The sequence below is a fragment of the Uloborus diversus genome, chromosome 3 (genome assembly GCF_026930045.1).
Source record: "Uloborus diversus isolate 005 chromosome 3, Udiv.v.3.1, whole genome shotgun sequence".
NCBI lineage: Eukaryota > Metazoa > Arthropoda > Arachnida > Araneae > Uloboridae > Uloborus > Uloborus diversus.
Window position 1 is genome coordinate 89,809,702 of NC_072733.1, and position 25,607 is coordinate 89,835,308.

Below are 25,607 nucleotides of genomic sequence, written 5' to 3' on the forward strand. Positions count from 1 at the left end.
AGGTCGACTTTTGTTTAAACGATTTCAATTTCGAAAAATTCCGAGGGGAGAGGCACTAAATTCTCCTCATCCTAACATCCCGAAGATCGTCTAAAACTGCGATTTTGGAAATTAAAACTTCTGACAATTTACTAATGAAGATTTCTCCAATCCCATTCCTTCTCTTACACTACTTGCAATTACGTATTTTGGACGAAAAATGTATGGGGGATGATCCCAGATCCCATTCCGTTCCCTTACTTTAACAAGTGTTGCCTGCCGACCGCGTGGTGTAATGGTTAGGCGTTGGCATCTTACGCCAGAAGACAAAGGTTCAAACCTGGCTTTAATCGATGGATTTTCAAGATGAATAAAATAGACAGCGCCCGGGTCGTATGATTTTGCGGCATGTGAAAGATCCTTCGATTATTCGTTTGGCTTGAAGTACTCTCGGGAAAATTAAAATTCCCAGCTCAGTTTCGAATTGTAAGAACCCAGGTACCTCCATCTGATACGGATGCTACATCGGGAGATCGCACTAGGTCTACAAAAGTCAAGGCCTCTAACACAGTCCCATTAGAAATAAATAAAAAAAAGACAAAGATTGCTAACAACTGCATTTTTTTTTTTTTTGGAAAATTTTCCTCTCTAGACGCTTTGACAACCTCTTCTTCCCTTCTCTTTTTCAAATTTTGAGTACAGAATTAAAATTTTGAATCGTTTAAAATTTTGTTTTGAGCCTCAAGTTCGAAAAATTCCAAACTAAGATCCCCTTAACATTCCTTCTATTCCATCATCAAATTATCAAAGATTGTCTAAAATAGCGTTTTCAGAGCTACTATTCAGAAAACTTTCCAGGGTGTAACCCCTAGACCCCCTATTTAGGCGCAAAATTTACCCATGACGCAATGTTCACATTGCTTTTTTTTTTGAGCAATCACGAATTGCTTATTGTTTTCACTTGACCGTTGAACGACGTCCCGTCCCTTGATTTTATTTTTCTATTATAATGCAGGCGTCCACGTGCCTCGGAATCGAATTATTTAGAAACGACCGTCGATTGTACACAATCTTTTTTTCGCGAAAAAAGTATTCAGCACACAACATTCAGCACATAACAACCAGCCCCTGGCATTCATTTGAATTTTAAAGTCTTAAATTCTAATTTTTGTTGCGATAAGAGCCATTAGTAGAACCCAAGGAGTAGAGTCCTATCGCAATTCGTGATTGCACAAAACATAATCTGATTTCAAAATCTCAAAATTCAAACTGTTTTATTTATTTACTTGCACATAGAAAAAGGATTAGTAATATGCATGTAACATATAAGCATAATTCTACTAATTCTAGATTCCACATAGATAACACAAGTCCCCTGATTTGTGAGCTCATAACCCCCACGCCACAGGCCCGAATTTCTATTCCCGGGTGGAGCATGGCTGAACTCAGCCGTTCATCCCTTCAGTGGGTCGATAAAATGAGTACCAAGTGCACTTGGGAACCAAACACTGGGGGTTCCGCGTTAGGCTGACCACCTAACCGGGTCGTATGCCTTGCAACCCAGAGCCCCTGGTCGGGAAAACTGAGTTGGGCACAGTAGGCCTCGGCCCTCATGGACTGTCGTGCCGCAGGGTTTGGCTTTTTTACTCCCACTTAAACCACAGACGTTAGATCTACTCTCTCTCTCTCAGATCGCTGTCTTATGAATGGAGAATTTGAAATCACCAGAATCAAATCTGTCAACCGATTTGAAAATTGTTATTTACAATTTACATTAATTGCCAAGTTACTTTGACACATTTTATGTGTTTGCCAAAAAATGTAAAAAAGATCATGTGTTTTTTTCATTTGTTGGGGGGGGGGAGGGGGGGCTCTTTATACATGCAGTTCAAAAGGGGCGCAATTTTTCCCTTTTGCACGGAGTGGTTCAAAAGCTAAATCCGGCCCTGATGCATCATATACAGGGCCCTTACTAGGGATTTCAAATTGTTAGCCAACAAATTAGTCAAATTTTAATTGTATCAGCCAAAGACCTAAATTTAGTTAATTTTAATTGTGAATTAAAAAAAATTCCAGAAAATTTCAATTGGAAAACAAAGGAGTAAGTTTATAAAATAGACAATGCTAATATTTTAAATATGCAGTATACACTAATATTTTACTAAGCACTTAATAGCAATGCATACGACATGGAAATCCCAATTTGTTGTTTTTTTCCTTGCAGATTTTCTAATTATAATTTTGAGGGTCGAGGGAAAAATCTTTTTTCTATTTTTTATGAAAATTTCCGAAAATTTTCCATTTGCCAAGAATTATAGCAAATCAGCTTCTTTTGTTGAATTTACAATTTTATCACTTTTGGCGCAGTGGCGAATCTTTAGCGCGGGCCCTGACATTTGTAAGTAAGTTTTCATTTATTCTATAACTCTGCATACATTATTTTCTTAAAAATTACCGCAATGATGTACAACAACTTTGTTATATTCAGTTGGACTAAGCAATGTAGAAATTTCTACATTGTGATGCATCGCCAACCTTACATGGCAATGTCACAATACATCACAATGTAAGTTTTTTTTTTTTTTGAAGATACAGTGAAATCCTGTCACAACAAATACCAATACAACTAAATATCGGTTTCAACAAAGGAAATTTTCTGTATATTTCATTTCCATTACTTTGCTCTAATTCAATTGCAGCGAAAATTCCGTTACAGTGAGCAAAATATACGGTCCCTTAAAGTTCGTTGTAACGAGATTTCACTGTAAACTGCTTGTTTAAATTTTACAAAATATGTTCCAGATGAAAAAATATAAATTATCCCAGATACTACAAACAGATTCTAACGCTAGCAGGAAGTTGCCAAAAAAAAAACTGTTTAAAGGGACAAGATAGCAATAAATATTACAGGTGTTTTGGTATTACAATGAATCTATTTTCCTAATGCAAAAAGATGTGAGCAGTCTTTTAGCATTTAAAAAGGGGTTCATCAAAACACCAAAATATGTACATGCAATCTTAGTAGCTATTTTACACTTTTTTTTTCTTTTGTTGTTGTTGAATGATCATAAGATATGTATAAACTTTGTTCATCAATATTTTTTCTGTCAAGAGCTTAAAAAACTACATTTCCTGCAAGTTTTGGGAAAAGTGAAGATCTTCGTTCGCTTATGATACTTCCATGAGAGATAACAAAACCTAAATTTTTGGTTGGGAAATTTTTTTAATTTGCTGAATTGTACTGCATAAGCTATGAGTATGAATTCATCTTATGAGAAGAGACATTAAACATCATTATTTTTTTAAAAGGTAAGTTCAAAAAGTAATCGTTAAATTTTATGAATCATCTGAAAAAAATTGTGGAATAAGGGCATTTTTGTAGGTCACAGTAACCTCCCATCTGGGTGCCCCTGCTTCTACAGAATTTTGAAACAATTAAGATATTGAAACGGTAACGATTGTGGAATGGTGTCTGAATATTGGTGGTCGGATTTGTAGCCAGTGCTATATTGATGAATTGGTTTAGAGAAAAATTCTAATCTGATTTAAAGATGTAGGATGTACAACAGTTTTTTGCGATTTTACAAGGGTGATCAACTTTACAGGTTTTACTGTATTTTTGTTTCAGAAATTCGGAAAGTAGGAGTTTGGATAATTGAAGTTCTACTGTAAGAGATATTCTAAAATCTGAAAAATTGATATGGGTTTCAAAAAACACAGTAGAACTCAGAGTTTACATATTGTATCAGATAAGGGTCTGCAGGGCTTAAAAATCTAAGCATATTGTTTAAAAATTCGATTCTTTACCACTCGTCGCTCTAGGGTAAAGAATCGAATCCATACCTGCCACTATTTGTGGTTTAACCAGTTGGATGTGACCCTGAACTCTGCAGTAGGGAAAAACCATTGGCCTTCTGGATTTAAAAAAAATCAAGCTATTTATTCGAATAAGACCAAAAGTAGTAGGGCCTATTGGGGGGGGGAGGATGGAGCGGGTCATGGCGCAGACTTCAAATTTTTGAGGTTTATTTTTTAAAGATTTCAGTTTTTGTGGTGATTTTCTTTCTTTTTTCGGGGGGGGGGGTTGACCCCCTCGTTTTACTTAAGGGGGTTAACTTTTACTTTCAGGGAAGCACCCCCTTCCCGAAAGTAAACGCAATATGGAACAGGCATCAGCCTTTTGGATAAAAGAAATTCAAGCAATTTATTGCAATAAGATCAAAAGCAGTGGGTCCTACGGGGGGAGGGGGGGTTGCAGCGGGTCATGGCACAAGTTTCAAAATTTTAGAGTTTTTCCTTTAAAAATTTTAGTTTTTTGATGGTTTTAATTTCTTTTTCTAAGGACGGGGGGGGGGGGGGGGAGAGGTATGCCCTAGACCCACTAATACCTGAGGGGGTGAAATCCTATTTTAGGGGGAACATCTTCTACAAGTGACTGATAAAGGGAAAAGCCATCGGCCTTCTGGATTTAAAAAAAAAAAGCTTATTATTTGAATAAGACCAAAAGTAGTAGGGCCTACAGGGGGGGGGTGATGTAGCGGGTCATGGCGCAGACTTCAAATTTTTAAGGTTTATTTCTTAAAAAATTCAGTTTTTATGGTGATTTTCTTTTTTTTGGGGGGGGGAGGTTGACCACCCCACCCCCCGTTTTACCTAAGGGGGTTAACTTTTACTTTCAGAGAAGCACCCCCTTTCCGAAAGTAAACGCAATATGGAACAGGCATCGGCCTTTTGGATAAAAGAAATTCAAGCAATTTATTGCAATAAGATCAAAAGCAGTGAGTCCTACGAGGGGGGGGGGTGGAGCGGGTCATGGCGCAAGCTTCAAAATTTTAAAGTTTTTCCTTTAAAAACTTTAGTTTGTAGCTTTTTTTGATAGCTTTGTTTTTTTTTCGAAGGAGGGGGGGATGCCCCAGACCCCCCCTAATACCTAAGAGGGTGAAATCCTATTTTAGGGGAACATCTCCTTTTACAAGTGACTCTGCAATAGGGAACAGCCATCGGCCCTCTGGATAAAAGAACGTTCAAGCTATTTTTGTTCCATTAAGACCGAAAGCAGTGTTGCCTACGGGGGGGGGGGAGGAAATAGTTGAACGGGTGGAACAGACTTCAGATTTTTACGGTTGGTTTTTGAAAATTTTTAATTTTCATATTTTTTTGGGGGGGGGAGGAGCCCCCACCCCCACCCCCATGACCTGTGTAGGGTAAATTTCTATTTAGGGGGGCATCCCCTTACGCCAGTAACTCTGCAATAGGAACTGGCATCGACCATCTGGATAAAAAATTTAAGCATTTTATTCGAATAAGGACAAAAGCAGTGTGGCCTGCGATGGGCGGGGGGGGGGTAGTTGAGCGGGTGGCGCAGACTTAATATTTAAGGTTGGTTTTTGAAAATTTTTAGTTTATTTTTATTTTTTTGTTTTTTTGGTGGGGGGGGATTTGCCCCCCACCCCCCATGACCTGAGGGGGAGGAGAATTACTATGTAGGAGGAACATCTCCTTCCGCAAGTAACTGCAATAGGGAACAGCCATCGGCCATCTGGATAGTAAAAAGTCTATTCCAATAAGATTAAAAACAGCGGGGTGTACCAAATGGGGGGGGGGTGGCAGTCGGTCATGGCGCAGACTGCTTCAGTCAAAAAAGGGGATGTTTTTAAAAACTATCGATTTTTTAAGATCTTGTATTGGAGAACAGCCCCCCTGAACCCCCCACCCCCCAAAAAAACCCTCTCCCTCCCCGTACCACATGAGGGGCTACCTATTTTCCATTGGGGGAGGGGTAGCGCCCTTTCCGCAAGAACTGAATATTAAAACCTGCAATAGGGAAAAGTGAGGGTGCCATTTCTCACTCCTAGTATGCCATCTTTTCACCTACTGTGCACGCTGGGGTTAAGGGTGCCAGTTTTTCACCCATTTTAAGGGTGACATTTCGGCACCGTATAGGGTGTCGCTGGTGAACAAGCTTTTCACCCTTGAAAGGTGCCAATCGCAACCTGTAGTTTTAACAGTGTATGCCATATTCATTTTTTTTTTCCAAAATTTGCCCAATGTTAAAAATCTGTTCTGTTGTCTTCCTCAAAGGAAACCACATTGGTAATCTCCTACAATGTTTTCTGTATAAGTTACTAGTCTACTAAAAAGTATATTGGAAAACAGTTTGCGAAAAACGCAAAGGAGGCTGATTCCTCTGTAGTTGGCACTTTCCAAAACGTCTCCCTTTTTGTGAATAGAGCAGATGGTACTCAGTTTACAGTCCTTCAGATAAAACTTCTTGGTTCCAAACTGATTCAGTGAGGTGATGGATTTCCTCAATGTTTTGATCTGCTGCACTTTTAATGTGTTCTGAAGGTATCGAGTGGGCATGGAGCTTTGTTATTTTTGAGCTTTTTAATTCCTTCTGATAAGGATGGTGGTAGGACATTATTAGGATTTTCAGAAGTACTTGAGGTGGTTAAAGATCCATTCTGTGTATGGTCATTGAACAAATTACTGAAATGCTCATTCCATGTATGAAGTATCGTTTCTATTATTTAGGAATTCGAATTTTATTAATTGAAGAAAAATGTTAAAAAAACTGAAAATGTGGGAAATCAAAAACGAAACATTACTTGTTCATATCGTCATGTCAACTTTCCCGCTTTTGGCGGGAGAGTTCCGATTTGACGTCTCTCTCCTATCAACTAAATATTTCACCCCCCCCCCACTTTATAAATATTTTCTGCAGTTTAAAAGTAAACTTTCTGCATTTTAGCGGTTTTTTACGCTGCGGTTCCGATGTTTTACGTATTTCGAAATTATATTCCATCCGCTTATGTAAACGTAACTCGCTTTTATTTACAATGTGGTTCTATCGCTTGGACGTCACTTATTTTGTATTCAGCATTATTTTCAACGGTTTATATTGGGTTGTTCGGAAAGTAATTTCGTTTTTTCCCGTCAGAGGACTTAATTACGTTTTTTCGAAACCAACTTCACACTTAAGCCGCATAACCATTATATGTCTTGAGAGCTGATATTGCAAGGCTTGTGTGTGAAAAAGTTCTATTAATTCTACGCAGTAGTTTTTGGTTGGTGCCCTTTTAAATATGGAGAGCAATAAGCAGCATTTTCGTCATATTTTACTTTTTTACTTCAGAAAAGGTAAAAATGCTGTCCAAGCGAGAAAAAAATTGACGGATGTGTATGGAGAAGGCGTGTTAACAGTACGCCAGTGCCAGAACTGGTTTGCAAAATTTCGATCCGGCAATTTTGATGTCGAAGATGCACCACGGTCTGGAAGGCCGGTCGAAGCTGACAAAGATGCGATAAAGACATTAGTTGATGCAAATCGGCGAATAACCACACGAGAGATCGGTGAGAGATTAAATTTGTCGAATTCGACTGTTTTTGGCCATTTGAAAGGCATGGGCTTAACCTCGAAGCGTTGACGCGTGTGATTCGCTCCTCAAACGTCAAGAAAATGATCCATTTTTGAAGCGGATTAGTACTGGGGACGAAAAATGGGTTGTATACAACAATGTTAAACGCAAGAGGTCATGGAGCAGAAAAGATGAACCGGCTCAAAGCGTGTCAAAAGCCAACATTCACCAAAAAAAGGTGATGCTCTCCGTTTGGTGGGATGTCAAAGGAATCGTTTTTTTTTTTTGAGCTTTTGCCGGACAATACAACGATTAATTCAGAAGTCTATTGTCATCAGCTGGACAAATTGAATGATTCACTTAAAGAGAAGAGGCCCGAATTAATCAACAGGAAGGGTGTAGTGTTCCACCAGGATAATGCGAGACCTCACACAAGTTTGGTCACTCGCCAAAAACTTTTACAGCTTGAATGGGACGTACTGCAACATCCACCATATTCTCCAGATCTGGCGCCTTCCGACTACTATTTGTTCCGGTCCCTGCAAAATTTTTTGGATGGCAAAACCTTTACCTCAAATGAAGATGTCAAAAACCACCTGAACCAGTTTTTTGCCAGCAAGGACCAAAACTTTTATGAGAGGGGAATTATGTTACTGCCAGAAAGATGGCAAAAGGTGTTGGACCAGAATGGCCAATATATAATTTAATAAAATATTTATTCATTATACGAAAACTGTCTTTCATGTTCCCCAAAAAAAACGAAATGACTTTCCGAACAACCCAATATTTTATAACTTGAATTAGAGAACTTGCAGGCTCGTCATTTTGTCACACCCTCTCGAAAATCCGGTTACATCCGAGTTCAAGCCACTCTTAAAAGTAAATACTTCTTTTCTGTTTATTTTAATTTTTATGAAGATTTTCGAAAGTAAAATTGAAAAGGAGGAAATTGTGCTGGAGATCAAATAAAGAAGTCAGGTACTTTCAATGCTCTTTTAAAATTACACAAACAGTCTACTCTCGATAACTCTGAATATTATAACTCGAATATTCCTTTATTTCGAAGTTTTCGTTCGGTCCCAAAATAATTAAGTGTTTTCAATACAAAGTTATCTCTATTTCTTGAATATACTCCTTTTGAGTCGAAGTTTCGTTTTCATTTTATGCATAAAAATGCAGCAAAAAAATAACAAAGTTTATTTCCCTTTAACACTCCTTAATGCGCTCAGTGTTGCAAGATTGCGTAAAAAGATTATTGCGCTACTTTTTGCCGTGGCTGACGGCGTAAATTTTCATTGCTGGCTAATGTTAGAGAGACTTAAAATTTTGTCAAAAATTTTAAAAAAATAACCTTTATTTTATGGATGACTAAAATAATCGTGCTGTTAGGTGCATGGAAAATGTAAATGTACCTGTGAATTCTTGTTGTCAAAAACGTGGATAAGTTGAAATGTGTCTACAAGCTTAATGACGTTTTAAGATGCTATAAAAAAAATGTATGCAATCAAAAATAACTTCTTTGTTCGAAGTATCTTGATTGTAAAGCTATTTCAGGGTGGCGGCACATCAGGGAAATCAGGGAGATCAGGGAAAAGTCAGGTAACTTTATCACTAAGGGAAATATCAGGGAATGTTGAAAAAGTAACAAAAATTTAGAGAAAATTGATCAAATGAAGAACAAAAAATTTTTCCTTTCAAAATGAAGTACTTTGATTCCCTACGAATTTTCCGCCAATTATTTCTTTTAAAAAAATAAAATTAAAGCGGTGCGATTATACAGTGCCGCATATTTGTGCATCTGTTTTCCTCAAGGCAAGCCCGGTTCCAGGGTAGGCAACCTAGGCGGCTGCCTAGTGCGGCAAATTTTGAGGTTGAAGCTTTTTTTTAAAGTGAATATCTGTTCCAGCGCCATAAGATTCAATCTAAATAATAATAATAATTTAGAGTGTGTACCAGTGCTTGGCTATGCAAAACCCAGTTTGGAATTAAAAACTCACTTTTATTTTAACCACTTTGCTATTATTTTTGATTTATTAATATATTATTATTTTACATTATTATTGTTGTTGTTATTCAATAGGGAGGGGGCGGCATTGTCAATATCGCCCAGGACTACTAGAGCCGGCCCTGCACAAGGGCAAAGTATTCAATCTTAGGATGAGCTTCCTCAGAATGCTTCTGTGTCTGTAAAGTTGTTTAGTTTACCTAGCTTGAGTTTTCCTTCACGCATTCCATGCTACGTAAAATAAACAACCTTACAGGCAAAGAGGAAGCCATCGTTAATGACTTTACTCCCTTGCTTTTACTCATTATCTTGAAGTAATTAGCATACTGTTATCACAATTTCAAGAAAGAAACCTTGTTTTTTAAATTAATGCTGAAAAAATCTTAAAAGTTATCACTTGGCTTTTCTAATTTAATATCTAAAATTGAATTTTTGCTCAAAATCTTTTTTTTTTTTTGCCATGGTATTATTTGCTGTCACTTCAGATTACACAAAGGTTTTTCTTTTTTTTTTCAGCCTTTAAAACTCTTTTATTTTAAAACCATATACATTGTTAAATTAATAATTGTTTTTGCATTTCAATGTTTGTTACTAAAGTAATCTAAGATTTTTTTCGACAACTAATGAAATCATTTGAAATTGAGTTTTGTACATAAGTAAATATTTTTATTATTTTTTAATAGTTAAAATGCTGTATCCATTCATTAAAACCTCAGTTCTTGATTATAGAATAGCTCAATATGACTGGTTGTTGAAAGATTTCAGTTTGTTTTACATAAATATGTCTATTCTGCCATGTTTAGTTAAAGGGCAGAAACTGAACATTTTCCATTTTCTTTTACATTTTTGTCATCTATGGTACATTTACCTTTATTGTACATACTCACTTATTTGGTTTCCGCTCAAAAAGAAGGGTGAAAAAAATGTTGAATTCCAACATTTTCCTATTGTTGGTACTGAATCCACCACACATTTCTTCAAATACTTCAAACTCATTTCTGCAGGTACTGCCGTTTACCTGCACACGGCAGTATTTACGTAAGTAAAACTACATTACTTCCATACTTTATCACTTGTTTGTTATTCTTGCAGCAACAATCATACTACTTGAAAATTCAGTTCAAGATAATTTCCATATAATTTTTTTAGTTTTATCACGATTAGATATGTCTTTAAGAGTGGTTTTAATAATTTCTTAGAATTCTTATGTTAACTGGTTCCTGGACGTAAAGTATTTGTTTTAGATTTCCTGCAATATTTCTCTGTTGATAATTTAATATACAACTTATACCATAAAAGGAGCATCTTTTCAAAATATATATTTAATTAACAGCTTAACCCGTTTTAAACACTGCATTTTATTTAATTTGCAATGCTTTTCATGTAGGGCAAAGAAAGGAAACCATTATCATTGGTAACGTAAATCAGGGAAATTTGGTGAACTTAATCGGGGAAATCAGGGAAAAGTCGGGGAACTTTTTTTCCAGTTCCTGTCGCCACCCTTTATTTTTTGTAACACTAACAATTAATTTTATAATAACATAAGTGTTATAATCTATAATGCACTTTTACTGAGATAGAAATTAAAAATTATTCTTGAAAAGGGGCTGGGTGATGAGCGTCCAATAGCTCGAACTACGGATTACTCAAAGGTTTTGCTTGGTTTCTTGGGATTTCGAGTGATCGAGAGTTGACTGTACATCAAGCATTGTTAGTTGTCTAAATTACGTTTTATTGGTATCTTTTGATTTTTCATTTTTTAATGAATTTATTCGTTTATTTTATTAATTTTTCATTTTCATATTCCATTATTTATTTATTTATTTTTATTATTTTATTTATTTTTTGAAACAATTTCCAGGTTTTTAAAATTCTTCTCCAGATTTGCATTTTTTAAGTTGCCAAGTCAGATAGAATGAGCAATTGTTATTTTTTCATTATTATTTTTCATTTTGTTTATTTAGTTATGTATTTATTTATTTATTGAGTAGGTTGATCTTGTTTTATAGTATGCCCAAAGTCCAGGATCATTTGACACGTTGTTTACATTTAAGTTTTGCATAGTTCCAATTCTTGGTGCTGTTTTCTAAGGAAATCCTTCTGGTAAAACACGCGTGTACGTTATGGTACAGCATGATTTTAATGTGCCTAAGCTATTGTTGCTCGGATTTGGTGATAATCTTGATGCTGTTAGAGAAAATATCTTCTGTTTCAGATTGGCGAGCAACCGAGAAACCCAGAAAAATCAAAGAATTTCGCTATTCTGATAAAGTTTTTAAAAGATGCTTATATCTTATATTGACCAGGAAAATTTCGTAAATAGGATTAAAAAGCAAGAAAAATAACTCCTCATTTAAAAAACTGAAATTTGAATTAAAATTTATGACTTTTCGCAAATAGTAAGAGGAAATCCTGAAAAGGTTTCCTGTAGAAGAGAGAGTCTTCCATTTTTAAAAGTATCCCCTGAAAATGGAATCCTTCTCCCCGATTTTTTACTTTTTTTTAAAAATCCTTTTAAGCGGATATGCAATTTTTAATGCCAGGTATTAAAATGGAAAACCATCAGCACCAGAGAATTGCATCCAAAAAGCCCACCGATCAGAGGTCACTGCAGGGGTGCAACCAGAAAATATTTTTAGGGGGGCACAATTTTTTTTTCACAACACTCTATCAGCGTTCTCTCTTTCTCTCTCTCTTGACATCAATATATATTAATATAAATTATAATAAACAACAGTATGGCGGAAAGATGTTCAAATTAAAAAATGGAAATCAATGCTTGTTATTACTTCGTTTACTATATTAATGAAATAAATCAAAACGCACACGAATTTTTATCACCAATGGGGGTGGTATCGATATAATTCGAGGAAGTCGTTGCTTTCTCATCAGGTCATTTCATTTTTTTTTCCTCCGATGGTGCTGACAAATCTACACCTGTGCTGTTGGAAGCAGATATAGTTGACCTGGAGGCCCCGAGGTCAAAGAACGTAAGTTGGCATTTCATAGATAGTTCTGATATAATGAGAAATAAAGCCAAAAACAATTTTTAAAAACTATCTGAATTTGTCACAATAAAAACAAAAAAATGCATTTTATATTATAGATGAAGATTAACAAGAAGTAGGTTTGATAGGTTTGAAGTGATACTGCTTGAGCATACAGTTTCTCAAACTCAATGAAAGTCGTTCCGTCGTTTGTGTAATCCGGGGGGGGGGGAGAAAGGATTGACCAATACAAACGCCCGCGGCGGCTGCCGACATTTTCCAGTATAGCAGAAAAATGTCGTCGTATTATTATTAATTACAATGAACACGTGTGCGGCATCTTTTTACTCCTGTACCATAACATTTTCACCCGTCGTTAATCGGTAGTGTTTCCAAAAAAAACCCGAAAATGGTGGTGAATTTGTTTTCCAAAGTTTTTCTCCTCAGATTTACTGCTTATCCATCAACTGTCAGATGGAAGAAGATACGATCTTGTAATCATTGATGTTTCAAATGAGTTCCTAACTACAGAAAAAAATAAATGCCGAAAATGAGAGAGGGAGAAGTTTTAAATGACCTCTTGTCGTCCCTGCTTACTTTGGAACCACTTTGTTTTCTCAAGGCGCGTTCATCTTCGTTCGAATAATAGAAAAAAAAAGAGTACTTTTAAAAATTGTTCAAATTAGTGTTCTGGAGGGGGGGCACGGGCCCTGTGGGCCCCCTCTGGTTGCGCCCCTGGGTCACTGGCTTTGCACCCGACTGCAAATCCTTCACAAGTTTTGGAGAAAAGTTATTAGAAATCGGTTATGCTTCCAGTCAAGTTTGAATATGCCCTAAAAACAAATTTTCCCATTTCGACTAATTCTAAAGCTTTGATCAAATTTCGTCTTATGATGAAAAGTCCAAGCTTTTGAAAGGTGTGAAATATGTGGGGATATTTTACTCCCTATGACAGTGAACTTATATTCTTGCTTGAAATTGGATTTTTTTTTTTAAATAAAATTTTAGAATTCTTTAACCTAGTTTGGGACCGAATTTCACGAAATGGGCAAAGCTCAGACAACTAGGTTTACTTTCTTTTCCATTATTAGTCAAAATATTGTGCTGTCAAAATTTTGATGATTTTGATTGATAAAGACATTAATGTGCTAAATTATCTCTAACTTTGTAACTAACTATAACAATTTTATGAACTTTTGAGCGAATCTTGCAATAAGCTGAAATAATCTCGAACCTGATTGACAATATCTGAAAAAAGTTTCAATCATAGTTAATGAAGCAGTTGACACAGTCATTTAAGCAGTTTTGAATTCATAGCAACAATACAATGAGTTTATGCATGCTTGATTTTAATCTATTTTTATTGGATTTTTAGTTGAACGAATTTTATATCTAATTTTAACTATCTAATGACTCATACTTATTTAAAAAAACTCTGAAATTGTCAAATGCTCTGTGGTTGAAAGAATTTGAATATAACATATATTGTTTTTTGAGATTTACTAAGTTTCAGTTTATTTTTATAAAAAAAAGCTATTTGCTCCGAAAAATTTACTATATCCAATCTAACATGTGGCTAAGTAAAGATCTTAATATATCAAGCTTAGATTTTATATCTATGATTGGGTCTGCCTACTTGCTTGGGTTATAATGATTTTTCTGCTTTGTTACTAAAATGTCCTTAAACCATCCTAACATTTGCTTGTTGGCACTCTTCAATATCCCGACCCTTGGAGTGGTAATTTTTCATGCCAAGTTCTAAAGACGAAGATTGCTGACTGTGCAGTACAGGTGACCAAGGCACAGTCTATTATTTGAGCATATTGCAAATAATCAAGAAATGAATTCATTTATTGTATAATTAGTGTTTCTTGTTAGAATACATAATTCTGGTCTGGGTTTTTAATTAAGTATTCCCTTTCAGAATATACAAATCATATAAATGGCCCAAGATTAAACGGACATGCTGTTCAAATAATATCCCCATCTGATGACCATTGTTTTGAATTGAAAGAAGATGCTTTAGAATCGATACTACTAGATGAAAGGATTCGAGATAAGAAAGTAGCTGTGGTGTCGATTGCCGGAGCATTTCGCAAGGGCAAATCATTCCTTCTTGATTTTTGCTTAAGATATTTGAATGCAGGAGTAAGTTATGTTTCTCTGAATTAGAAAATTTTAACATAAGAAAGCATCATATATACATTCTTTATTTTGCAATTAGGTCCTAGGTCTGTCTTTAGGAAGGGTCTGGCTAGGGTAGCCTTTCCCTATGCTGGCCTCCTGTATTCTCGGATCTTGTCGAAAGATCTGAAACTTTAGTCATCTAACAATTTAACTTTTCAAGCTTTTTTTATTTTAACTTCTGTTTTTTTCCTACTTATTTCTGTAAGTCTCGTGCCATATTTTGTAAAACACAAGAAATTTAAATTTTTTATTTAAAAAAAATGCATTCTTTAATCAAAATATACTTTGATTCATTCAAGTCATTGCGCAACAAGCTGTCAATGAAAAAATTGAAAGTTTAAAACGTTTTGACAATTTAATCGTGATGAGTCAAAAAAAAAAAAAAAAAATGCTGCAGAACAACTAAAAACATTCTCAACCTTTTTTTTTGTAAGTTACTAAAAAATCGTGACGAGATTGAAAACAAAGTGAACCTAAATGAAAATTTTAACTACAAGGGAAACTGTGTTGGAAAATATGGTGAAGTTGAGACTTTGTTTTACAAATGTCAGGGAAAAGGATGCATGAGTAAATGGTCCCCTAATGCGGTAAAAAGCAGAAGATCTTGCTTTTAAAATGGTATCCATTAGTAATGTTTTGTGTCATTTGTTTGGGTTACCAACAAAATGTTTGGACATTCCACTTCCTGCCCCACGCACCCACTAAAATCCTTCTCACACTTTCTGTCACCAAAATTATTTCTAAAAATACCTTTTATCACTTTTCTGGCAATTCTGTTGTTTTCTATAACATCCCTATCAACTACCATGTGGCAATTCCATGGGTAACTGACTGACATTTTTAGAGCAAAACATTGTGTACTTTGCTATATTCAACGCAAAATATATGTTCTGCCAATGTTCTTTTCTCCTGGATTGTTGTATTTTTTAAGCTAAATTTAATGGTATAATTGAATTTTTGAAAAATATTTCGGATGATTTTTAAGAAATTATTAAAAACACAGTAACTGACTGACATGGTACTTTTTAAAATGTTAGTCAGTTACCGTGTTTCTAAAATGTATTTCAAGAATTCAATTAGACCTTTAAATTCAGCCTAAAAAATACAATAATCCAGGTGAAAAAATCGTTTGCTCAACATATATTTTGCTTTGAATGTTATAAAATACTTACTGTTTTGCTTTAAAAATGTCAATCAGTTACCCATGAAGTTGCCCATCTATATTGGTTCAGTTTTAATTTTAACTTCCAAGTCGCTGATTTTACATTCAATATCCAGAGATTTTTAATAAGGATTATTACTGTCTAATTTTCACCCCATTTAAAAAAGTGTTGTGTATTTTTCCTGTTCTCATTGGTACTGTGGAATAACCATTTTGAACCTCCCTAATATTTTTAGATGAGTGTTTTTTTTATTTTTTTAATTAAGTTATCTGGTACATCACCTGAGCTACTGGTATATTTGTTGTTACTTTTTTCGTTATGCATGGTATATTGGTAACATATAGTTAGTAGGCACTGTATATGTATATACAGGGTGTTCCATTTTAACCTGCAAGACCTCTATTTTCGCAAACGTTAGTCCTAGATGCATATTTCCAGTTGCAAAAATTTTCAAAATCAGATGCAGGATTAAGATATTGAAAGTTTGAAGCAAAAATAAAAATGAATCAAAAAATACTAAGTTTAATTTTTTTATACGGGCCTTAGGTCCTGTGCATTATATTCAGAGAAATAATCTCCGTTGAAAAATGATTCCAACACAAAAAAGTTCGACATTACTACGACCAATATTCACCGAGAGATGAAAGGGCAGCGTTTTGTCACTTACACCACTTTACACTCGCTGCCAATAACACATTTTGGGGGGAAATATAGCAGTTAACAAGGGTTTAAAATTATATGTGTGCATAGAGTGGTTTTTCAAATTGATTGATGTTTTGTAGTGTGTTTTTGCATATCATGGCATAACATTTGCATTTAGTTTTGAATAGCAATGAAAAGTATAAATACTTTATTTTTTTTTACTTCGACACCCAGTCATTCTTCTGAAAGGGCGATAAGTTCCGAGCTCATCTTCTACATGGTTCCTTAAAATTTTGAACTAAATATCTCCTTGAGTTTTGGTCGCACAAGTGTCAAATGTTTTGTGTTAGTAATATCTTTCGATGGAGATTATTTCCCTAAATATAAATTACGGGACCTAGGAAAAGTATAAAAAGTTAAATTTTGTATTTTTTGACTTATTTTTATTTTTACTTCGAATTTTCAATAGCTTAACTCTGCATCTGGTTTTGAACATTTTTGCGATTGGAAGTATGCATCTAAGACTAACGGTTGCGAAAATAGAGGTTTTTTTGCAGGTTAAAACGGAACACCCTGTATATAGTGCTGTAGCTGGGAACATTTAATAACTTAATTTCGTGACATGCTGAAATGGGAAACATATTTTACCATTCGGCAACTGAGAAATATCTTACAAAATGAATTATATTTGATTTGTATATCTAAACCTGAATAAAATGTTTTTTTTTTTATTCATTTTTCATTGGCATATTTTCTTAGGTACTTTTAAATAATTTTAGTTATTTTTCCTTCAAAGAATATTAATGATCTAATGAAACATTTGGAATCTACATGAGTATGTTATGAGATAGATAACTTGCAAGTTTTTTAAATGAACAAAGTCGTTCAAATGAACGAGTTGAATGAATGGATGAAAAGATCACGATCCTCTGATGAACGGATCATCAAAAAGTATGTCATTGTTAACTCTAAGGGTTTTTTTTGTAACTGCATTATATGTAATCAATTAAAATTTAAGGAATTACTTTCTGTTTGGATTTTAATGTACTTTTAATCCTGTTTTATTTCCTTTTAAATTGTAAAACTTTATTTCTCTTAGGGTGGTCCTGATTGGATGGGTGAAGAAGAAGAACCTCTAACTGGATTTTCATGGCGTGGTGGCTGTGAAAGAGATACAACTGGTATTTTGTTGTGGAGCAATGTATTCTTGACCAAACTCCCAAATGGTGAAGAGGTAGCCAAAATGTACTTTAATATTTTTAATTGGTTTTTTGTACCATTAGTTCTCCATTACATTTTTTCAATTTCAAGTGTTTTTTCGTTGTGGAAATAATTGTCTGGGTGTTCAGTTTCACCCCTTAACATCAAGTTATACTTTGCATTCATTCTGATTTTTTATTGAAGACTACCAAATTGACAGCACATATGTCTTGTTTTATTTGTATCTGAACTGTCATTTTCTAGTATGATCTTCCCTACTCGGAAGAGAGATCTGATTGTGTTAGAACCATAATTCATTTGATGTGCCAAATGGCGGGGGGAGTAATTTGATAGGGATCTTGATCTCATTTTAGAGGGGGCTCCTGTTGTGGGGGGGGGGAGACTCCGCAGCATTTGAGGGTGGTGCACCATCGCCATTGAGGGGGGAGGGGATGGGCACCCCTGCATTTTACATTTCATTACTTCAATCATATCAAGAGGTGCAGCCAGTCAGAACTAGGGCTCGACCGATTGTTTTCCCCATGCCCATATTGTATGTCCACTTTTACGTGAATGCTTTATTTTTTCAAAGTCGGGAGGGGGGATTGATCACCCGTTGAAGTTCCTTAAATATGGGTCTATCTCTTACTGACCATCTACCTATATCAACCTCTATATTTATCTATCAATCAATCTATATGATCTATGCATACCTTTAATGGTAATTAACAATCTTTTTCTATGTATATAAAACAAAGATCATGCAAAAAACCGCATGCTTTATTTATTTAAATAAAATAGCACCAAAAAAAAAGCTCTCTGTTCCATGTAATGTTCCGAAGGCAAAAAAAAAAAAAAAACTTGCTGCTCTTATTGAATCAAATGCACACAAATATGTAATATTAAATAACAACAGCAAAATGTTAAGGAGGGGGATGAATAAAATTCCTAAATGGGTACCAAAAAAAAAAGAGCAAAAGCAAGCACTGCAGAGTTGAAGATTACTAAAACTTTGGCTATGCTTAGATGTTGTGCCGTGCTCTACTTTTAAAAAATTGTAAAAAAAAACTATTGCATATTTTTGAAAACTTTTTTTTTCTGAAGAGGGTGAAATATTTTTACAATTACATGGTGAAATTTTTAGAAAAGAAGCCTTTATACTTTTTGCGGGATGAGTTTAGAAAAAAGTACACTCGGGAAAAAATGTAAAATAAAGGTTTTTTTCAAAAATTTATAAAAAAAAACGATCTGTCTGCAAAAACTTTTTTTTTTATTGTACCTAAAATTAAATTTCCTACATTTTAGTACAAAAAATATTTTTTTGGCACAATTGGTTTGGGGTCTGTGGGGTAACTGCTAAAATTCACATAAAACATTGAATAACTTTTTTCTAATTAAAATATTAATGTAAATTATAACCTATAGCCTTCCTCAATAAATGGACTATTCAACACAAAAAAGAATTTTTCAGTTTGAACCAGTAGTTCCCGAGGTTAGTGTGTTCAAACAAACAGACTCTTCAGCTTTATGTTATTACTCTAGGTACCTTTTATCTATAATATTTGTGTTCAGCGGCAGACTGGCTGATTTTGGCCCAGTGGGCAAAAGAATATTTTTGCCTACCTCTGTAAATTAAAAAAAATTAAATTAAACAGTGCCGGATCTTGATTTTTCCAAGATTGAGCAAAAACATGAAGCTATCTCTAGTTCCTATTTTCCTTTAAGTTTCTAAATCAAACTCTAAAAGAAAAAAAGTGAAACGTAAAATATACACTGATGCATTTTTATGCTTCTTGAAAGAAGGATTCTGATAGTTACAAGTCTTAAAAGGCACATTTTTAATTTTATATACTGACAACATAGGAAGGACACAAAGGGAGAAATCAGGTAAATTCCCCCAGAAATTTTTCAAAATTAGTTGATGTACATAGGCTTAACTAGAAGAGAATCGAGAGAAGGGGTTCTATTTCCTTTCCTAGTGATATTTTCAAAAATGATGTCCAAAACCGCAATTTTACAATTTCCGTTAACCTTAGAGGAGAGGGAAAAGAAAAAATTCCCCCACGATTTTTTTTTTCCTTTTTTTCTTTTTTTTCTTTCAAAATTGAAGTCCATTTTAATCATCTTTGTTTACAATAGAATGTCAGGGGCTCCTCCCGGAAATTCTCCAAAATGTGATGTTTTAGAAATGCAATTTTAGGCTACACTTGGTAAAATTAATAGAATAGGGAAGCATCAAGGACTGTCTGTGAAAACGTATGACGTTGAACTATTAAAAAACGTAAAACTTTCTTTGGTCACATTAAAGAGAGAAGGAGGTCAGCGATCTCATTCGAAAGCATTTTAAAACTGAAGTCTACTCTACCCCATTTTGAACAACATTTAATTACTATAGGGAATCCAACAGTTGTGATTCGGAATTTTTCGACATTGAAATTTTAAAACATAACCTTATAATATGTTTGGAAATATTAAAAGGAAAGGGGACAAGTTTTCTTAGTGTTTCTCCCAGGATTTTTTAGGAGGGCGCTGTGCCCTTCTGCTTTTAAGCTAATATTTGACCCTTAACTTAAACCTTGCTCCTTAAAAGTTTCAACAAAGCTTTACAAAAGCAAAATTTTTTTCGTAAGATAAAGATTCACACAAGCCTATCTTTGAAACATCACTCCCTCATTTCAATCACTTATCCACAAGAATTTGATTAGAATGTTTCGGGATGTTTTTAGCATTATTTTGAAAACTAAGCATCAAAACGCATTTCAGTATTTTAAAAATAATTACTATCGAAAACACTTGGACTTAGTTTGCCCCTAGTATACCGAACAGTAAAAAAGCACCTTATTTATATGACAAACTTCTATCAAAAAGTGCCCTTTTATCTGAAAGTGCTCTGCCCCTTTTTTGATCTGGAGGAAGCACTAGTTCCCTCTGGGCATTTTGTTTCCGAAACTGAAATAATTTTTAAGCTATGGAGGAGACGATAGTTCAGTGCAGAGCTCTCCCGCAGAAATTTCTATAAGCAAAATTTAAGCAATATTTATTTACTTTAAGGGAATGGTGAAGGTTTAAAGACTTTGTCTGGAAATTTTTCGATATTTAAGTCTAAAAAACACAATTGAGGACTTTGATGCAAGAACCAGGTAAGTCCAGTCTCACTCATTTTGGGTAAAACCAATCAATAACATTAGTGTCTAATAGAAACTCTATTATATTTCTCATATTATTTACTACAAAGCAGAAGTCTGATCTTACATTTACATCCTGCTGTTGCACCAATTAGAACATCTATATTGTCCACACGCAAAAATGAATTTAAAAATAAAAATCACAAATTTGGACTTTCCTGGTTCTTGCATCAAAGCCTTAAGATTGTACACAATCTTTGGTGTCTTTTGGTGAAAGCCTTGATGTTACCAGAGTAGAGTCAGGAGACTCTTCTCCAAAGTTTTTCAAATTTGACTTTCTAAAAATGCGACTTTATGCTTCATTTGAAACGATAGAAGACATAAGGGGTGGGAGGTTCAGGCTTCTCGAATCTTTAATCATAAAAATTTTCGAATTTATGTCAATTTCAAATCTTTTAGGGTATTAAAGGGTTCAGGAGTGCTCTATTGAGATTGAAAGCCATATTTAGGCTATCTTTGTAGAATATAAGGATTCTTGAAGTTTTTTTGTCACTGAAGATTTCAAAATGCAATTCTTGGCTGTATAGTGAAATGTCGAGAGTGTAAGTTAAGTATGCAGTCTTAAGTATGTGTGGTTCCCTAGGAAATTTTTCAAAATTGAAGACCTAAACACGTACTTCTACGCTAGGTTTGGTGACATAAGGGGAAGGATTCTATGGCTTTCCTAGGAAGTTTCTCGACATTGAAGCTTCAAAAAAGTATACAGGAAGTGATGAGAGGGTCAGGAGCTCTCCCTTCTAAGTTGAAATTTTGTCTGTTCAGACCCCGAAGAGTTCCTATTTTTCCTACTTTTTCCTACTTTTTAGAGCTCTCTCCTTATTTTCCTACTTTTTCCTTTTTTTCCTACTTTTTTTTTTCTTTAGTATAGCACTTCTAATTGTGCATTGATTCTTATTTTTACAATGCCGCACAAATAATTTTCTGCATTTTTTAATTTTGAAAAGCAAATGAAACAAGCGGATCCCGGGCTTTTCATTGAGTGACTACAGTAATTTCTGGAAGGAACACCGCGGCGTTTGCTTGTTTAAAAGTTGAATTTTCGTGACTTTTTTGCTGTTGCGGCATTTATGATCGACTTTTCTTTTAATCGCCCTGACTTCAGTCCTACTGTTTTAACGAAACAATAACGAAATAGATACTGGCACATTCTGATGCAATTATATATTATTTACCCGTCAATTAGAAGCTTTAATTAAAGTAAACGGCCCACTGTTCAAAAATACGGAAAAAGCCGAATTTCCTATTCGCCTGTTTAAATAGAAAGGCAATTAAAAACCTTAAAAGGAACGTAAGGAAGCAAAAAATGAAAAACCTGTACACTGTACATATTTTATTGAGGTTAGTACAAAATAAGAGGGACAGATACCAGAAATTCGCAAAAACGGATCACTTCAAAAATAACCGCGGAAAGTAACTTTTTTCATACATAAATATGATTATTGTTCATTCTAAATCGTAAATATAATTATAAAATTTATAAAATTTCATTTTCTTTCCTTGCAAAGAGTGAGTTTGCAAAAAAAAAAACCACGGCAAAACCTACATGAGCAAAACGTTCCCGATTTTTGGAGAAAAATCGGAAATCAATTTAATTGCAAGATTCTGTTTCTGTTTTTATTTCTTCACATTTTTAAAAGTTAGGGGACTGAGCCACAAGCCAGTATGTACTGTTTTTTTTTTCAATGGGTATTTTCTACTCTGATACATCATCAATATCGAGAAGTTGCTCATCATTTTTATATGCTGCGTTTATGGCAATGCGGCATTTCTGCACATTTAAAATTTTTTTGACAGACTCTTACGCTTTTTGGAGTGCGGCAATTATACCGATGCGGCGTATCTACTGCAAGTTATTGTGCTCAGGGCGCCTGATCAAAGGGAGGGGAGAAAGAGATATATGCAGGAATTTGATGCCAGGTGCTTCCCCCTTACTCTCAATTTCGTGAACAATTTCCGAATAAATATTTTTGTTGTATGGTGAGTGCTGAGAGAAACTACGTGCCTTCCCTTTTATGCACAGAGAAACATTAGTAACTGATCTTTGTCTTTGATACAAATGTTATGTTTACCACGAATGGATTTTTTCTCTTTTTTTTTTCGTTACAAAAATTTTGGAACAAGAAGGAGGTAAAAAATCATCAAACAACAATATTCGTTTTTATTGCTTAAAACTGGCCCGTAATTTTGATTTTTCTCCCGGGGGTGGTCAGCCAAGGATGTATACTGAATGCAAATTTTATCTTAAAACAACAAAAACCTCACAAACTTGTATAGTTATGTATTAATTTTCAAAAACCAGGGAGGGGAGAAATTGACCCAACTGACCACCAAATGACATGCCTGAAACAAAAATTTATGTTGAATGCTAAAAATACATAACATAATACACTCTTTAGTTTACTGTTTACCTATTTCGTTATTTATTTAGTTTAATTATTTTATTATAAATTTTATTTCCCATATTTAACAAGAAATTTATTTTATATATAGTTCTGCATTTTCGTTCTTCCCCCCCTTTTTTTTTCAAATTCAAGCATCTGCCTCTGTTTATGCAAGAATGCATGTCAGCTGCTGATTATTTTTAACTAAAACTAATTTAATATTTGCTTTACTTTTTGTATCATATTTTATGACAACAGGAGCTGAGAGTGTTACCTAGTATTTTTTAGTATTTTTAAATGATAAATGAATGCTCTCGAAGGAATGTTTTCGTTTTTGACAAAAATCTATATCAAAAATGGTTTTATTGCACCAAAATATGAGTTTTATAATTATTACGTAGTTTTTTTTTTTTTTTGCGATCATTTTATTGCGTTTTATTCTTTTAGACTTAAACATTTTATTACTGCATTGTTGAAAGGTGTTTCTTTGTTTGGATTTTATTTTCATATTTTTGTAATTAATATCTTTGTTCCCACCAGTTTATTTTTCATAATGATGTTTGTCAGCTTGTTTCTTCCATTTTGTTTTTGAAACTTGGTCTTTCGTTAAATCCCTTTAATACTTCAAAACTACTATTTGTTTATTTTTGGGACAGTTTTAAATCAAAAATACTGTTAGTTTATTTTACATTAGAAATAAAATTTACGCTAAATTTGCTTCCTCTTGACGTGTGTGTAGTCCTATTTTTTCCTACTTTTTTAAGTGATGTTTTTCCTACTTTTTGAATTTTTGATTCCTCATTTCCTACTTTTGCCCTACAAAAAACCACTTCGGGGTCTGCCTGTTCCAGATTCAGTTTAGTGTAGTCATGAATTGCTTTCCCATATGTAATTCTGAGATAAAAGTATTCGTAGCAATAATTTACAATAAACCAATGAAATCTCTTGCCAAATTACAGCATTTAGTTGAATCTGTCACAACCAGCTGAGTACATAGTGGTTGTCTTTTTCCAATCGGGCCAGCAATCCAGGATATTGTCCTCTCATATTTGTTGCCCAATTCCTAAATGGGCAGTCGACAATTTTTGAGGTTGCAGTGAGCAAACTTTCGATTTCTCTCAAAAGTTGTTCCCTTATCCTAAGTGCTTCTATTGCTGCCTTTTTAGCTGTTAGCCTTTTTAATAGTCTTTTATTTCACCATGGAATGGATGCAAAAAGATAGCTGGTCTGCGACTGAAATATCATATATAGCAGTGGTGCCTAACCTACGGCCTGTGGACCACAGGGGGCCCGCGAAGCTGATCTATGTGACCCGTTGTTGTGTACAATGTCAGGAAACGAAAAATATATTCTGAAATATTCCAAACTACCTTCAAATCATCTTCATTCGGTTTTATGAATGATAGTTGCAAAATTTGAAGCCAAGTAGTCATGCATTGGTTTCTGGAAAACAGATTCAAAGTTTGTATCAATAAAATAAGCATGCAGTAATAATTAAAGCAAGTTTTGGTTTATAATTGTCTTTTATTTTCCTTGTTTTCCCATTCTATTTAGAAAAATAAATAAATTTTGTATTTGCTCTTTCCCACGATATCCCTCTTAATATGAGGTGTGGCCCGAGGTAAAAATAAAAAATGTTGGGCACCACTGATGTACAGCATCAATCTGAGTACTATAGAACTTTTCCTGTTTTACTTTATGCACAATTTCCACTTGAATTTGAAGGGCAAGAACTTAAGTAATTTTTTTTAGGAAAATTTGTTTCGCAAAAAAGGGTCAACTATTTAAGTTGGCCCAGTCGGGGATCTCCGACCAGCCGACTGAGCCAGTCCGCCTGTTTCTGTTTAAATGTTACTATAAGTTTTCAAATGTTTTCGAGAAGTTTTTATATTTTTTAAATTTAGATTTTTTTTTCTTTCACTTTTAGGTTGCAATTTTATTGCTTGATACACAAGGGGCTTTTGACAGTGCTTCTACTGTCAAAGACTGTGCTACTGTATTTGCTCTAAGTACAATGACTAGCTCTGTTCAGGTATCCATTTTTTTTTATTTTGGTAAATGTTATTATTTTGTAGCCTAGTTCACACACACACATTAATGTTATCTATTTTTCAAGATGTTATATTAGTCTGATCATAAGTATTTCTGAAGTATTCACATTGACTACAGAGTTTGTATTTATAATGTTCCACATTCTCCTAAATATTACATTTTCCATTTTACGAAGTAATTAAAAGTAAATAATTTCTTAATCCCAACAAAATGTGATTGAGATTAATCCTGCAATTGTATTTTATATATATAAAAAATACACTCATTGCTAAAAACATATACATCAAGAATATTATTTGCACACTTTTTCCACTTTTTGGCAAGTATATTGAAATTCAATGGTACTGTATATGCCGTTGGTATGTACTGTACCAGAACAGTACTGTAAAAACATGATATTAATTAGACCCATCTTGGAGCATAGTTTTGCACCATTAAACTATTGCTGCACCTCAGCCACCAACTTTG

General features: G+C 34.3%; 1 protein-coding gene across 1 annotated transcript in view; it reads left to right on the plus strand.

The window, feature by feature from the left end:
* LOC129218435 (atlastin-2-like) overlaps positions 1–25,607 on the plus strand; it is a 240,086-nt gene that overhangs the window by 93,711 nt on the left and 120,768 nt on the right. The window contains exons 3-5 of the mRNA XM_054852699.1: positions 14,254–14,477; positions 17,421–17,555; positions 25,015–25,119. Of these exons, the coding sequence (XP_054708674.1) occupies positions 14,254–14,477; positions 17,421–17,555; positions 25,015–25,119 (464 nt within the window). The remainder of the gene's footprint in view (positions 1–14,253; positions 14,478–17,420; positions 17,556–25,014; positions 25,120–25,607) is intronic.